This window comes from Cebidichthys violaceus, unplaced genomic scaffold (genome assembly GCF_023349555.1).
Source record: "Cebidichthys violaceus isolate CVI_PGR_0920_01 unplaced genomic scaffold, fCebVio1.0.p SCAF_11, whole genome shotgun sequence".
Taxonomy (NCBI): Eukaryota; Metazoa; Chordata; class Actinopteri; order Perciformes; family Stichaeidae; genus Cebidichthys; species Cebidichthys violaceus.
This window is the reverse complement of record NW_027176274.1, coordinates 12,228,058-12,242,674: the sequence shown is the minus strand read 5'-3', so window position 1 is coordinate 12,242,674 and position 14,617 is coordinate 12,228,058. Positions and strand designations below refer to the sequence as shown.

At 41.1% G+C, this 14,617-nt stretch overlaps 1 protein-coding gene across 1 annotated transcript; it reads right to left on the bottom strand.

Moving 5' to 3' along the window:
- Nucleotides 1-6,220: 6,220 nt before the first annotated feature.
- Nucleotides 6,221-13,728, bottom strand: LOC137868221 (immunoglobulin superfamily member 3-like). The gene is made up of 10 exons (XM_068704861.1): nt 13,095-13,728; nt 11,843-12,217; nt 11,302-11,718; nt 10,733-11,137; nt 10,161-10,526; nt 9,071-9,442; nt 8,568-8,960; nt 7,632-8,042; nt 6,817-7,209; nt 6,221-6,700 (listed from the first exon to the last, which is right to left on the bottom strand). Exons 1-10 carry the CDS (start codon nt 13,159-13,161, stop codon nt 6,495-6,497), a joined length of 3,405 nt encoding a protein of 1,134 aa, XP_068560962.1. The 5' UTR covers nt 13,162-13,728; the 3' UTR covers nt 6,221-6,494.
- Between the last annotated feature and the right edge of the window lie 889 nt (nt 13,729-14,617).

Genomic DNA, 14,617 nt, shown 5'->3' with positions numbered 1-14,617 from the left:
TGCAAATATGATTAAAGGTAGCAGCGACAGCATGCATGCATATGTAGCGCACAAACATGAAAGACACATATCGGTAAGGTAAATTATCATAACAGGAAGCACACAGATAGAGCAGCTTTGGGGGTGTTCATCTGTGCAGTTCCAGTATGTGAGAATACGGCTGAGAAAGAAAAAATAAAAGTGGGAGCTCTGAGTTTGTTGAGAGCTCCCTTGACAGGGAGCAGAACAGGCTATTACTTCATATTGCACCATTTAAGCTGTTTTTATTTTGGACTCTCCAGCTCCTTCTACCAGCCGACGCTGTCTCTGGGGATAACAATCAGGCCTCAACAAGAAAAGGCAGACAGCTCTTAATAGTTTAAAGAGTTGTATACAGCGTGTGTGTCTATATACTTGTGTTGGGGTGGGCTCGGATAAATGAGGTAATTCCCTCTCTGCGTTTGCGTCAAGAGACCGTAGCTGTCACTCATGCTCAATTTGCTTCGACTTTTCTCTAACACTGCTAATCTGGGTGACAATGCGTAGTCTGAAGTGTTTTTATCCTCTATTCTCTCACACAGACTTGCTCACCGAGCTCTGAGAGGACTCATATAAACAAGTTGGCTCAAAAAAACAAGTGAAGGCGAAGAAAGAAGTTTTAAAGTCTCAGATTTTCAGATTGGGTGCTGCAATTTGACTCTCACCCTTTTCTACGTTAGCCTGTTGGCGACTACATGTCTCCGTCCGTTTGAGTAACAATTGCTCCCTCTAGTGCTGGAGGATTATAAGACTGATGTGGAGAGACGAGAGAGAAAGAGGGAAACCATGTAGCTTTTGGGTCAGGGGAGGGACAGAAGGCGTTTCTGTCAGGCCTGTGTCTTCTCCTTGTAAGAAAAGGGAATATCGAAGGCAAGACGGGGTCATGAGAGACTAGAGAGCAGTTGAGGGTGGAAGCAAGGAGATTCAGTGAGCTAAGGTGAGAGGAGGCAAAAGTGCTTCAGAGAAGATTTTCAGATTTCAAGAGAGACATTACATAATTTGTGCAGATGGTAGCTTGAGTGTCTCTATCCCCTCATGTCGCCCCTACCTCTGCCAGGACACATTATCCTCTTGTTCAGGAGGGTTGAGGACTACTTTTGATCACACACTGTGCATGTGTGTGTTTGTGTGTGTGTGGAACATACTGTAGCTTTGACAGGACACTATTAAATGTGCACAAGCACCACATACAGAGCCATAGGGAGTCTTTGCTTCAGACAACAGTAAGAAAAGCAGGAAGCACAGTAGACCACAATAGACTTCTCATGACAAACAGTCTAAAGTCAGCTGCTAACATGCTTTCGGTGGCAATGCTAACAAGCTGTGCAGATATAATATTTACCATATTCACCATCTTAGTCTGGTGTTTTAGCAGCGTGCTTATATTTGTTATATACAGCACTGATGGAAATGTCTTTTCTTGCAGGTATTTGGTTACAAACCAAAATATCAACTGATTGAAATCTTGACCAGATGATGGCACTAGACACACAGTCAAGGGATTACCGAAGTCATTCTGAGAGGTTCATGGATGTCTGTACTAAGAAGCATAGCAAATCATGCAATAGTTGAAACCTTTCACTCTGTAAGATTGTCAACATCATGGTGGCACTAAAGTTGCACTAAGTTGGTGGATTCATGTCCTGTGAACCTGCCAATACATCAAGTAAATGCTGACATATTTCACTCAATAAGGGAAACAGTTGATGGCGGCGCATCTCAGATGATCTTGAAAGTCATTAGCATTCATCCATTCAGTACCATGAATGCCTCTGGAACAGATGTTATGGCAATTCATCCAATAGTATATGATACCTAAACGGAATGTAAGTGAACAGGTATGCAAATTGTTGTTGCGTTTGTTGCTACATACAGAAGAAATTTGTCAGACAGAACATGTTGCTTTGTAGGTGTAAAGCCACAAAGTTAATCTCCTGCCTATAGCTCAACTGTCCATTGCAGTAAGAAGCCGCTATTTATGCTAGTGATACATTTTAGCTGTAAAATGAAAAGCGCCTGTTTAATTTTAAAGGATTAATGAATTTCATTAATTCATAAAGGCAAAATTATTCCCAGCTGCACAGGCAGTAAAACATTTAAACTATATTTTTTAGAACATTAACATATTCATTGAAATGAGAATTGTTGAACTTTCAATACAAAATAATAAAAAATCTATACACTGCAACTTTTTGAATTATAAAACGTTGCATATATTAAAAGTCAGGTGATCATAAAAGTCATTAGCATTCATCCATTGAGCACCATGAATGTCTGGAAACAAATGTGGCAATTCATCCAATAGTTGTCCAGACATTTTACTAAAACCAAAAATGTCTTTACACTTCATGGTGGCACGAGAGGAATAGGAAGATTACAAATGCACAGCTGAAAGTAATAACATTATTGATGGCACTGGGGAATTTATGTGTGTCAATGCAGCATGCTCAATGCCAGGATCCTGGAACTAGGATACCTAAAAGGAATGCAAGTGAACAGGTATGCAAAAAGCTTTTGCTTTCAGATTAGTAACCTTATTTCAGTTTCATTATAGATATAATGATACTACTGTGATATTGCCTTCCGCATGATAAACCTTTCATAGAAGTGGTTATCTGTGTCTTCACTTATAATGTTCATGCTCCTGTAGTTCAAGGAGCTGCTGTTGTTATGGAACAATGGCTACATGGTTTTCAAAAATGTAGTCCATTCATGGCACATGAAGGACAGAGCATAAAGCTGATGCCAAATCAGATCTGGAGTGAGATCATAGCAATAGAGTTATTAACCGGCTCAAAGCATCCAGCTACATGCTGGCAAAGTGGGAACCGAAAGGTCTTCTAATGAGTTTAGGATATTTGGAAAGAGAAGGATTATGAATTCTGCTTTGTGCCTCATGTACTGCATCCAGTGTCACAACAACAACTAATGAAATTACTGTTTAATATGCTAATCTTCAGACTTTATTAAGGCAAAAAGCGGGACGAGGGAGTTCTAGCATGGCTGCCATTGTGCCCTGTAGTTCGTCCCCGTAAATCTGGTCTTTGCTGCAAAAACACAAGCATTGATTTGCCTCCCAAGTTCAGTGTTTCTTTCTTTGCTCTGACAGGCATTGCCATGGAAACACAAGACAGTGGTATTACAGTAAAGTTAAGAGGAAGGCTGTAAGCAGCCAGTCCACCAGACTGTGAAGGGCTGGTATAATTCGAGACCAAAGACAGTGCTACATGTGCAGCATCTCTCTGGGGGTGAGACGACTACAGCCTGCTTTGCAGGTCCGTATACTTTTAGTCCCTCACATCTTTCAGGAACCTGCTGTTAGTTTTACCTTCAGGTGTACATAGCTGGTTTACACTCATCAGGCAAGAGCTTTTCTCTGTATGGGTGTAATCTGGTGTCTGTTTCTTTAAAAGTGAAGGCAAAGAATGGATCTATTCTTGTCTCTTATACAGATGTTGGTGTTAAACATTGATAGGGCTGATGCAGGGAGAAAGGGAGAGAGAGAGGGGGAGATAGAGAGAGAGACATGGCTTTCTTCTCCTTTATGCTTGATTTGATTACTCTCCAGCATCCAATTTTGTTGAGTAGGAACATCTGTTAAAATGCAGCAACTGTATTATGGCAGCAATTCAGAATGTATTCATGTGTGCAACAGCCTGTGTTAGACAGTGAGAGTTTTTTTCAGTTAAAGTGCTGACTTTAATTTTTTACTTCAGATTCTTACATGTACATTTTTAACTTAGTGCCCCCAATTGTAGGGGACTAAATTAAATTTAACAATCTAAAATATGTAAAATTGAAATGAAAGAGGATTTTAGGTTATTCATGTGGCCAATCAAGAACACAAAATGCTCTGGCTGTGTATTTGGGATCTTTGATCCGCTGCATGGTCATACATTGTGCAACCATGTACAGTTGTGGTCAAAAGTTTACATACACTTGTAAAGAACATAATGTCATGGCTCTCTTGAGTTTCCAGTTATTTCTACAACTCTGATTTTTCTCTGATAGAGTGATTGGAACAGATACTTCTTTGTCACAAAAAACATTCATGAAGTTTGGTTCTTTCATGACTTTATTATGGGTTAACAGAAAAAGTGATCAAATCTGCTGGGTCAAAAATATACATACAGCAACATGAATTAGCAATTTTGGTGACTTAGAAAGTTGTGTCAATGAAATGAGCTTCATAGCATGGCCTCTTAACTTCTTGTGAGTGATTATGAGTGACTACAGCTGGTGACTTCTCTGAGGCCATTTAAATAGGGCTCATTGGATACAAACGCCCACAAACGCTACAATGGGAAAGTCAAAGGAGCTCAGCATGGATCTGAAAAAGCGAATCATTGACTTGAGCAAGTCAGGAAAGTCACTTGGAGCCATTTCAAAGCAGCTGCAGGTCCAAAGAGCAACAGTGCAAACAATTGTTTGTAAGTATAAAGTGCATGGCACTGTTTTGTCACTGCCACGATCAGGAAGAAAACGCAAGCTATCACCTGCTGCTGAGAGAAAATTGGTCAGGAGGGTGAGGAGTCAACCGAGAACCACCAAAAAGCAGATCTGCCAAGAATTAGAAGCTGCTGGAACACAGGTGTCAGTGTCCACAGTCAAGCGTGTTTTGCATCTCCATGGACTGAGAGGCTGCCGTACAAGAAGGAAGCCCTTGCTCCAAAAGCGCCACCTTAAGGCTCGACTGAAGTTTGCTGCTGATCACATGGACAAAGATAAGACCTTCTGGAGGAAAGTTCTGTGGTCAGACGAAAAGGTGAGGCCTTTAACCCCAAGAACACCATGCCTACCGTCAAGCACGGTGGTGGTAGTATTATGCTGTGGGGCTGTTTTGCTGCCAATGGAACTGGTGCTTTACAGAGAGTAAATGGGATAATGAAGAAGGAGGATTACCTTCAAATTCTTCAAGATAACCTAAAATCATCAGCCCGAAGGTTGGGTCTTGGGCGCAGTTGGGTGTTCCAACAGGACAATGACCCCAAACATGCATCAAAAGTGGTAATGGAATGGCTAAATCAGGCTAGAATTAGGGTTTTAGAATGGCCTTCCCAAAGTCCTGCCTTAAATCCCACTGAGAACATGTGGACAATGCTGAAGAAACAAGTCCATGTCAGAAAGCCATCAAATGTAACTGAACTGCACCAATTCTGTCAAGAGGAGTGGTCAAAGATTCAACGAGAAGCTTGCCAGAAGCTTGTGGATGGCTACCAAAAGCGCCTTATTGAAGTGAAAATGGCCAAGGGACATGTAACCAAATATTAGCACTGCTGTATGTATATTTTTGACCCAGCAGATTTGATCACTTTTTCTGTTAACCCATAATAAAGTCATGAAAGAACCAAACTTCATGAATGTTTTTTGTGACAAAGTATCTGTTCCAATCACTCTATCAGAGAAAAATCAGAGTTGTAGAAATAACAGGGAAACTCAAGAGAGCCATGACATTATGTTCTTTACAAGTGTATGTAAACTTTTGACCACAACTGTATAAGAAAAGTGACAATTCCGACATTGTTATGGATGTGAAGATCCTGAAACAACCTTGAAAGTCAGACATTTAATCTCATAGTGAATGTTTAATTTCAATGTGATTGAGTAGAGCCAAAACTATGAAAAACGTTTCACATTTCGTCAGCAATTTTTTTTTTTTTTTTTTTTTTTTTTTTTTTTTTTTTTTTTTAAGCGCAGACTCCTTGAAGCACATTCATACACATACTACTTCCATTTTTCATCTATTAGTGAAACATCGAGAATCACACGCAAATTTTTTTTTGCATTGGCAGATTTTATACCTCCGTTGCATAAACTGACTCGGTCTGCTCAAATGCTTGCCACACTCACATCTCAGCACATTTGCAGACCACACAGTCATACTGTGCTATTGCAGAACCACAGAGCACTTCCTGGTTTATTCATTTCTGTGTTACTTGCAGACAAAAGTTTCAAATCTTACCACACATTGTGTTAAGCTGCTCCCTTATGCTATGCTTTGACTTCTCCCCATCAAAGACAAAGTATCAAGCTGCCTGGTTTGTTGCTACATAAAGAAGGAATTTGTCAGTCAGAACATGTTGCTCTGTAGGTGTAAAGTCAATGCATTAATCTCCTGCCTAGCTCAACCGTCCATTGCAGGCAGTAAGAAGCTGTTATTCATGCTGGTGATACATTTTAGCTGTAAAATGAAAAGTTCCTGTTTAATTTGAAAGGTTTAATGAATTTCATTAATTCATAAAGGCACATTTTTCCCAGCTGCACGAACAGTAAAACATTTATACAATTTTTTTTTTTTTAGAACATTGTAAGCATATTCATTTAAATGATGATTGTTGAACTTTGAATAACTATTAAAAATATATTTACAGGGCAACTTTTTGAATTATAAAACATTGCATATATTACATGGCACATAAAATAGAAGTGCATTTCCCCCCCCCTCTCCTCTCATCTCCTCTTCTGGTCTATGAGGTTCAGTCCTCTTCACTGGGTTTGGTTTTCAGTGGGTGTTGCTCTGCCCACAGATTTTGACCCGATTTATTTCCTCCTGAGACTTTGCTTCTGCATATCTTCAGCACCAATAGGAATATGACCAACAGTGAGCAGATGACGAAAGCTATAAGAATCCCCATCCAGATACCCGACTTGCATTCTGGCTCAGAGACGACTTTGGCACCTCCTGCAAAGAAGAAGACAAAGAAATGCTTTACCGGTGCCCGCATATGCATAATTTAATATGATTTTCAAGCACCGTTATTTGCTGAAAGATGCTGCATCACATTAAGATGTGCTTACCATCTGCATAGACATTAACAGTCAAATATCCTGACTTTTCCACTGCAAGCTTCCTCCACCCATGAGACAGAGATGGGAGCCACTCTTCTACCTCACAGAAATACAGGCCACTATCTTCAGGACTTGGCTTTAAGACAGTAAGGCTGAATTGGTTGGGCAAAGGGTGGCCAAATCTTAGCTGATCACCCTTCCCAAACCTGTCCTGTAGGGTGGAGTTGCGGTAAGCTGTGAATATGGGGCGTCGTTCAGTTTCTGTGTCTTTCCGCCAAAACCATGTGACCTGGAACTCAGATTCACTGCTCGATTGGCTGGCAATATGACAGGGCATAGGGAAATCCTGGGATCTGCTTATGTTCAACGACTTTTCTTCCTTCACAATGGACAGGTTTTTTTCTGTGAAAAAGCACATAGATGAAAAGACTAATTATATTCAACTTTATCTTCACAAAGCAAAGCAATCAATGGAACTTAAAATAAAATTTCACAAGAATACAGACAGACAGGGAAGAAGTCAGCAAGGAAAGAAGACAAAGGGGTGATTAGGAAGCTTTGCAAAGGGCAGAAACAGAAAACACAACAAAACAAAAAAAAAGAGAAGCGAAAGTAGGTCATATGTACAACGTTAAGACAACATCATGCATAAAACCATAAACACCACTAGAGCAAAACATATGACAGCACCATTAGAGAAGCAGTTAGTTTGCTGAGAAGTAAAGCAGTACATGTGTAGCACAAGCCACACAAACAGTCATGCAAACACACAGCAACATTTTTAGAAAGCTGCCTACAGAGTGCGCTAAAAAACTTGGTCGTACCTGCAACATTTACAGTCAGCGTGATGGGGCCTGTGGTGTCTGAGGCCTTTTGCTGCCAGTGACCTTCATGATCCAGCTGGTATTGCTCCACCTGGCACCGGTAAGTCCCACTATCACGCTCGTGGGCCCTCTGAATTCCCAGAGGGAAGCTGCTCTGATTGGGCCTGGAGAGACGAAGCCGCCCCTGCAGGTCTCTGAGCTCCTGGTTCTCTGGGTAACTCAGCAGCCCCGTGTGATCAAGCTCCACCAGGACATTTGTGATGGGAGGATCATGTCCAGTATAGAGCCAAGCAACTTTGTAGAATAAAGATGGACTGGATGCACCTGACATGATGTTACACTTGAGCTCCACCTCGTCTCCCTCTCTGGCTGGCGACGGCTGCTCATTCTGGTCTAAACTAAGGTCGTTGGCTGGAGAATGAGAGTGGGCAGAGAAATGAGCACTTAGTCAATGAGGAACTTAGTCAAATTATTTTTGGTTAAAAAAAAAGTATTTCTATATATGATAAAGTAAGCTAAAATCAACGTAAAAGTTCAAGGGCCATATTCAGCAAACCATACGTTTTTATTCCAAGAGTAATTCTAAAAGGCTTTAGGCATTAAACACATTTGATTGACAGTGCTGAAAACACACTAAAGGCACATTTTGATTAAAATGTTTCTCAATTGGTGCATAGAAATAAATTACATTTTTCCAACTGAGCCCCAGCCATTTAAAATCATTGAGAAAGAAAAGGAGAAATAGATAATTATGGAAATCTCTCATTTGAAATAAGCAAAGCTGTTTGGACATTGGTAGAGCATTGTGTGTTCATGGAGGGAGCTTGTTTAGAAAATAGATTTTTAGGGGCCTATACAATGGTATGGACAACATGTTGTTGATGACTTATGTTACTTACTGAGAAATTCTCAGTGAGTTATTTAACACAAACTTACCAGGCTCGATAACTGTTAGCTTTGTAGTTTTGGACACCGGTGAGAGCTGATACCAGTCACCATGAGGATCTTGTAGCCACTCCACCACCTCACATATGTATGAGCCACCGTCTGAGATCCGAGCTTGCTGAATACTAAACTCAAAACTAGGGCCCTTGGTGCGCTTCATGCTGATTCGCTGCCTGTCACTTAGCTGTACCTGGGGTCCGAACGTCACCAGGGCATCCTGGTCTGAGCTCACAATGGTCTTATTTTCTGCCTGTTGCTGGAGCAGCCAGGTGACAGCATAGCGGGAGGACGCAGAGGGTTCTGAGATAACTAAGCATTTCATTTCTATGTCAGTGTTGATATTTATTGTCAAGGCAGGGGTGGTGGTCAGCACGAGCTTGCTCACTAGGAGAGGGAGAAAAATACGAGAAATAAAGAGAAATAGAATGCACAATGCAGCTTTCATCCTAAATTGCTCCAAAGATGACATGTAGCCTTACAAATCTCAACGGTACCTGGGTTCTGCACCAAAACAGCCAGCGAGTTGGATGGAGGCAGCTTCTTGTTAAAGTTCTCCAGGAAGACAGACACCCTACACTGGTAGCTTCCCGCGTCCCTATGGCTCGCACCATTGATAAGCAGATAGTAAATGAATTCATTCTCTCTGTTCTCTACTTTCAGCTGGTAGCGGTGCTGGTCTCCAGACCAGCTGATGGCACCATCAGAGTACAATGTCAGGATGTTATCCAGGGTTGAGGCATCACGCTGCAGGCTCCAGATGAGTGTTATTGGTACGCGTGGCCCTTTAACCCGGCACATCAACTCCACATTTTTTCCTACAGTCACTCTGCCGTTGCGACTTTGCAGATGCACTTTAACAAATGAATCTGTGAGAACATTTTTAATAGAAATAGAAATGGTGAGTGAGAAAGCAGAAGTTGGTGATCATACAATCATCATGCGACCATGAGTGTTCAAAGTAAAAAAGAGATGTGGGTAAACTATATTTACAAAGTACTGTCTGTCGCTTCTCTTTGTTTTTATCATACTTGCACATCATTTCTCAATATCATTACCTTCTTTAAAATAAGACATGTTTAATATGCCCATAATCATGAAAATATATTTAAAAACATTCTATGCCAGTATTTCTGTGTCAGCAACATAAAACATAGAACTAAAGCGGTCCTAAAACCTTTTGAGGAAAAACATTTTTCGTTATTATATGCAAATATATGCAGTGAGGCAGCCTCCAGTCTATGCTTTAGTGCCATTTCAACAAATACCTGTTGACAAAAATGTCAGGTCTGAAGCCCTGGAAGTGAAACCTACAATATCTAATATTACACATGACGCAACAAAAGCTTTTTTTTTATTTATTTTTTTATAAACTTTTAGACTTAAATGGGCTAACAATACAAAGTTTGTGCTGGTTACAATCCAGAATAATTTTCCTCGTGATTGTGTCTTATAATTATTTTTTGATATTTCTTGTATGTAAATATCTCCAAGATACAGAGAAACCAGTTGTCTCAATATGCAGGTTTCATCATTCATTTGTCTTGAATCATTTGTACTACACAGACAGACGGAGACATATCTTACCTGTAGGAGCCACTGTGACAGTGGCAATCTGTGACTGCTGGTTGGTCTTGCTATTGATTTTCCATTCAGCCACAGCACACTGGTAGACACCTGAATCAGAAGGCTTGACTTCATCAAGCTCTAGGGTGAAGGTATCAGTCGCCGGACGCGTTGCCTTTACTTTGCGACTCATGAACTCCTCCGCTTTCTCCGTAACACCCTCCTGACTTAGACTGATGACACTGGTGAACATGGCCGTCGGTGTTGATTTGAATTGCCAGGTGACGGAGAGCTGATCTTTGACCCCGTGCACTTTACAGGTGAGCTCCAGCCGGTAGCCTTCGTTAACACCCACAGTGTTTTGCATTTCAACTGAGAGCCCACTTTCTGTGATGAGACATGGCAACAGACAGATGGAAAACAAAGTAACTTTATTATACATAATATTATCTTATCAATAATAGCCTCCATTTCAAAGGATACAATTAAGAAAACCAAAGCTGAATCATGCAGGTAAGAAAAGTAAAGCCTAACTAAATGTGTGTGTGTGTTTGTGTGTGTGTGTGTCAGTATGGGCACATTTGCTGACTGACCTGTGGCTGAGATGCTGACCAGCTGGGAGCTGGAGTCCTGGGCTGCTCGCTGTGTAAAGGCACCATCCTGGCCTCTGTCCTGAAGCCATGCCCTACAGATATACTCACCTTGGTCCTCGGTTCTGACAGGCTGCAATATGAGACGGTAGTCTCTATCCCCAATCCGGGCTGCCCTGAGCTCTCCTTCTTTCACTCGCCCACTGTACTCGGGCCCCACAGACAGAATGCCTGTAGGGCCAATGCGGGCCAACTCAACATTAGCCCTGAGCCAGGCTAGAGAGAAGAACCTTTCCTCCAGGTTCTGCGAGTTTACGTTGCAGGACAGCGACAGCTCCTGCCCCTCCTGCAGAGTTTCCGACTGTGCCGAGATTCTCACCACCAGAGACGACGTGTCTGGCACCACCTCTACTCACGGCAAAAAAAATAAACGAGACAGTGAGACAAACATAGACACACACATCCTGTCAAAGGAGCCACTGCGCAGAAGAAGAACAAAGCAGAATGTGTCGACTCACATCAAAATGTGCTATTTGATAGACAAAATCAGCTAGATGACAGCTGTTTCTCACCTCTGGCTTTAACATTCAGGGTAGTTTCCTTTGCATCCTTTTGTGCGATAGTGTACCAAGAGAGATCAGGATCTTGGATCCACTCCTGAGCCTGGCAGTAGATCCTGCCTTGGTCTGAAAGCTCCAGCTGAGCCATGTTTAGCTTGTACGTGGCCTCTCCCATTTTATCTAACCTGATCAGTCCAGCTTGGTGACGCGCTTCAAACCCGGGGCCTGGGCTAAGTGTGAAATCTCTATTCAGAGACACGATAGGGCGAGCGTTGTCCTCGCCGTCTTTATGGAGATACCAGACAAGAGACAGATGGGTGTGCTGGACGGTGTTGGTGGAGGCCTGGCATGTTAAAGTGAGAGCATCACCCTCATTATAGCTCAGTGAGGTGGAGGCAGGTGATGAAACACTGAGGGAGTTGTCGATCACTATGGCACCACATCCAAAATAGAGATAAAGACATGAAAGTCATACATTGTTTGCAATCTTTTAAGATACACTTATGCAGTTACATTTGTCTTAAAACTCAAAAGCTGAACAGTGACTGCTTACCTTTCACTGTTGTCGTAGCGCTGTAGGTTCCACGATAAACATGTTCTGAGTTGATTACAGAACAGTCATATTCCCCTTCATCCCCTTTCTCCAGGCTTTGTATCTCAAACAAGACTGAGTTTGGAGTCACATGTGTCAGAGTGATTTCTTTGCTCATCACGCGCCTTGTATACACGGCATAGCCGAAGCCTTGGTCACTTGTGCTGATGATGTTGATCTCAAATTTTGGTTTTGCAGGCTTCTTGACACGGAATTCAATATGTTTTTGAGTGCTCTCGCTGGCAAAACCACTCACATTGCAGGAGATGGAGAGCGGAGAGCCCACCACGCGATACAGAGGCCCAGCCTGTACTTCGGTGTGCACTATGGCTTCTCCTGTGTGAAGCACATTCAAAACAGATGATGAAGTCAGTTGAATACTGAACTTTAAAGATTCAGCCATTTTTTATAAGAGTGCTACAATCCAGCATCTAACCTTTGTTTTAGTTTTGCGGACATTTAAATGAGAAGAAGTCCAGTACACAGTTTTGCTTGCTGCGGAAATATTTATTTGATTATGTCGGACAGACATCAAAACTGCACCTGCCTTCTGTCTCTGTCACACAGTAAGGTGTGCAGAGATTTTTTTTCAAAATATGATGTATATGTGAAGCAAAGCTCTGTAGTCTTCATGATGCTTTGCACATTGTAAGAAAGGTTGTGTACAGTTGTGTGAAGTATTTAGTATTCATTATAAGTATCTGAGTACCTGCAAACAGCGGAAAAAGGTCTCCTACAAGATATTTATTTCAGGAATCATTGCTGTTTATGAAAAGGATTTCCCAGTAATTTGTTTGTCTTCATCAGTTAAATAGTTTTCTAAAATGACAGCAAGAATAACATAAGTGAATCATCAATTATGAATAATTGACTTCATTCACAGACATGTTTGCACATTTTGCAATTTTATGAAATTGTAAAAAATAGTGACCAAAAACACAGTGATTATTTTAGATTTATCAGAAGAATTTAGCTTAACATATACATATATTAGTGGTTATCATTATTTTGTGTTATAAGTAGTATATTTAAGATTGCCATAATGACAGGCGCACAAATAACTTATGTTCCACTTTTAAAAAAGCGCTCACGAAGTTTCTTTACTTCACTATACCTCCTTACTGCAAAATTGTACTTTTTTTTTTTTTTTTTTGAGGTTTTAACAAAATAAATACTACAATCCAACTGCAGTAATTCAATGTAGGCCACTTACCGCAGTGCAGCAGTCCCAGCCAAAAGAGTAAATTGACCCTCAAACAAGATAGCAGGGAACACTTCATCCTGAACCTGTCTCAGAAGTAACAGCGTTCACACCATAGCATTCGAGACCAGGCCCTTAGTACGTGTGCCAAAATCAGTCTGTGCCCTTCACACAGACATTTAGGTGGTTAAGGCTTCCTCTAGGTACACCAAGAGGAAGTCTGAAATGGTTCCTGCATGCTCCGCGCACTGTTGCAGCATTGTCGGTGTCACTTACTGTACGTGCCTCAAAATAATTTGGGATTAGACATATATCAGGGGTCGGAAAACATGCCAGTGTCCTTGTTAGGGCTCATGTAGCCTTCATGGTTTGACATCATATGCAGATTCCCGTTGGACAAACACAGCTTTTGACATACTTAGAACAAGACGGTTAGCGCTCATTTTACAGCAGCCATACCTGAAATAATGGGAAGTGAAGGAGAATAAATGCGACGCTCTCTGCTGCAGGCAGGTGATGCGTTCTGACGGATTCACCCTCAGAGATCGACGCACCTCCCCGTACTAATGTTTTTGCCCGACGAACGAACCACACCAACTGTTTGGCAAAACTTTTATGTCAGAGTAAAGCATATGTAACTTCCGGTTTTCCAGTATTCGATTCTTAATTTATTCATTTAGGCTACATGATTATCAAAAGTGAAATGATATTATATCAAATATAATAATCCGATCATACATCCTCGTGTGGAGCAGATAAAGGGCTTGCGATTGAATTTCGTTGGTAGGAAGCAGCTTGGGTCCAAGTTTGACCTATTTCGACCACGATTTGAAGAGGAAATAAGATTGGACTCATTAGGATTGTGTTTGAATGGTGTTGTAGACCGACGAGGCAGTAGTGCCACTTAGTGGAGAAGATGAAAGCGTACATTTCTGCTGCAGCTGTGGCTATGTTCACATTTCAGCATCTAGCCTTATAGTTACTGCTTTGATTGAGTAAATAAATGCTGGGATATTTGATGTATCTTTTCATGAAAGGTAAAGATAAGATAAGATAAGATATGATAAGATAAGATAAGAAAATGCTGTACTGATGCCAAAGGAGTGAGCAGCACAGAGAGACTTAAAGGATATGATTATTTGAATGAAATACAAAAAAGGACATATAAATGAAAAAAATTAAACAAAATATCTAGAACAAAACATGCATTATATACTGACCTATAATGCCGTTCAACTTGTAAGAATTGTGCAAATATTTGTGCAGCAGGAATCCAGAAATACAGTACATGCATATAATGTAATTCTGGCCTTTGTATAATGTGCTCTGAATTTTAACTGCAATCAGTGACTGTGATCAAGACCTACCTAGAAACTTTGTTTACTCTGTTGTGCAGTCTGTACAATAGTCAAACACAGGGCCTCCATGCAAGGACTGCTGGGTGCTCGCTGGACAGGTGGCCCATTGTTATAATATAATAATATGTAATAATCCTGGAAATAGAAAATAATACTATGATATAGCATATCATATAG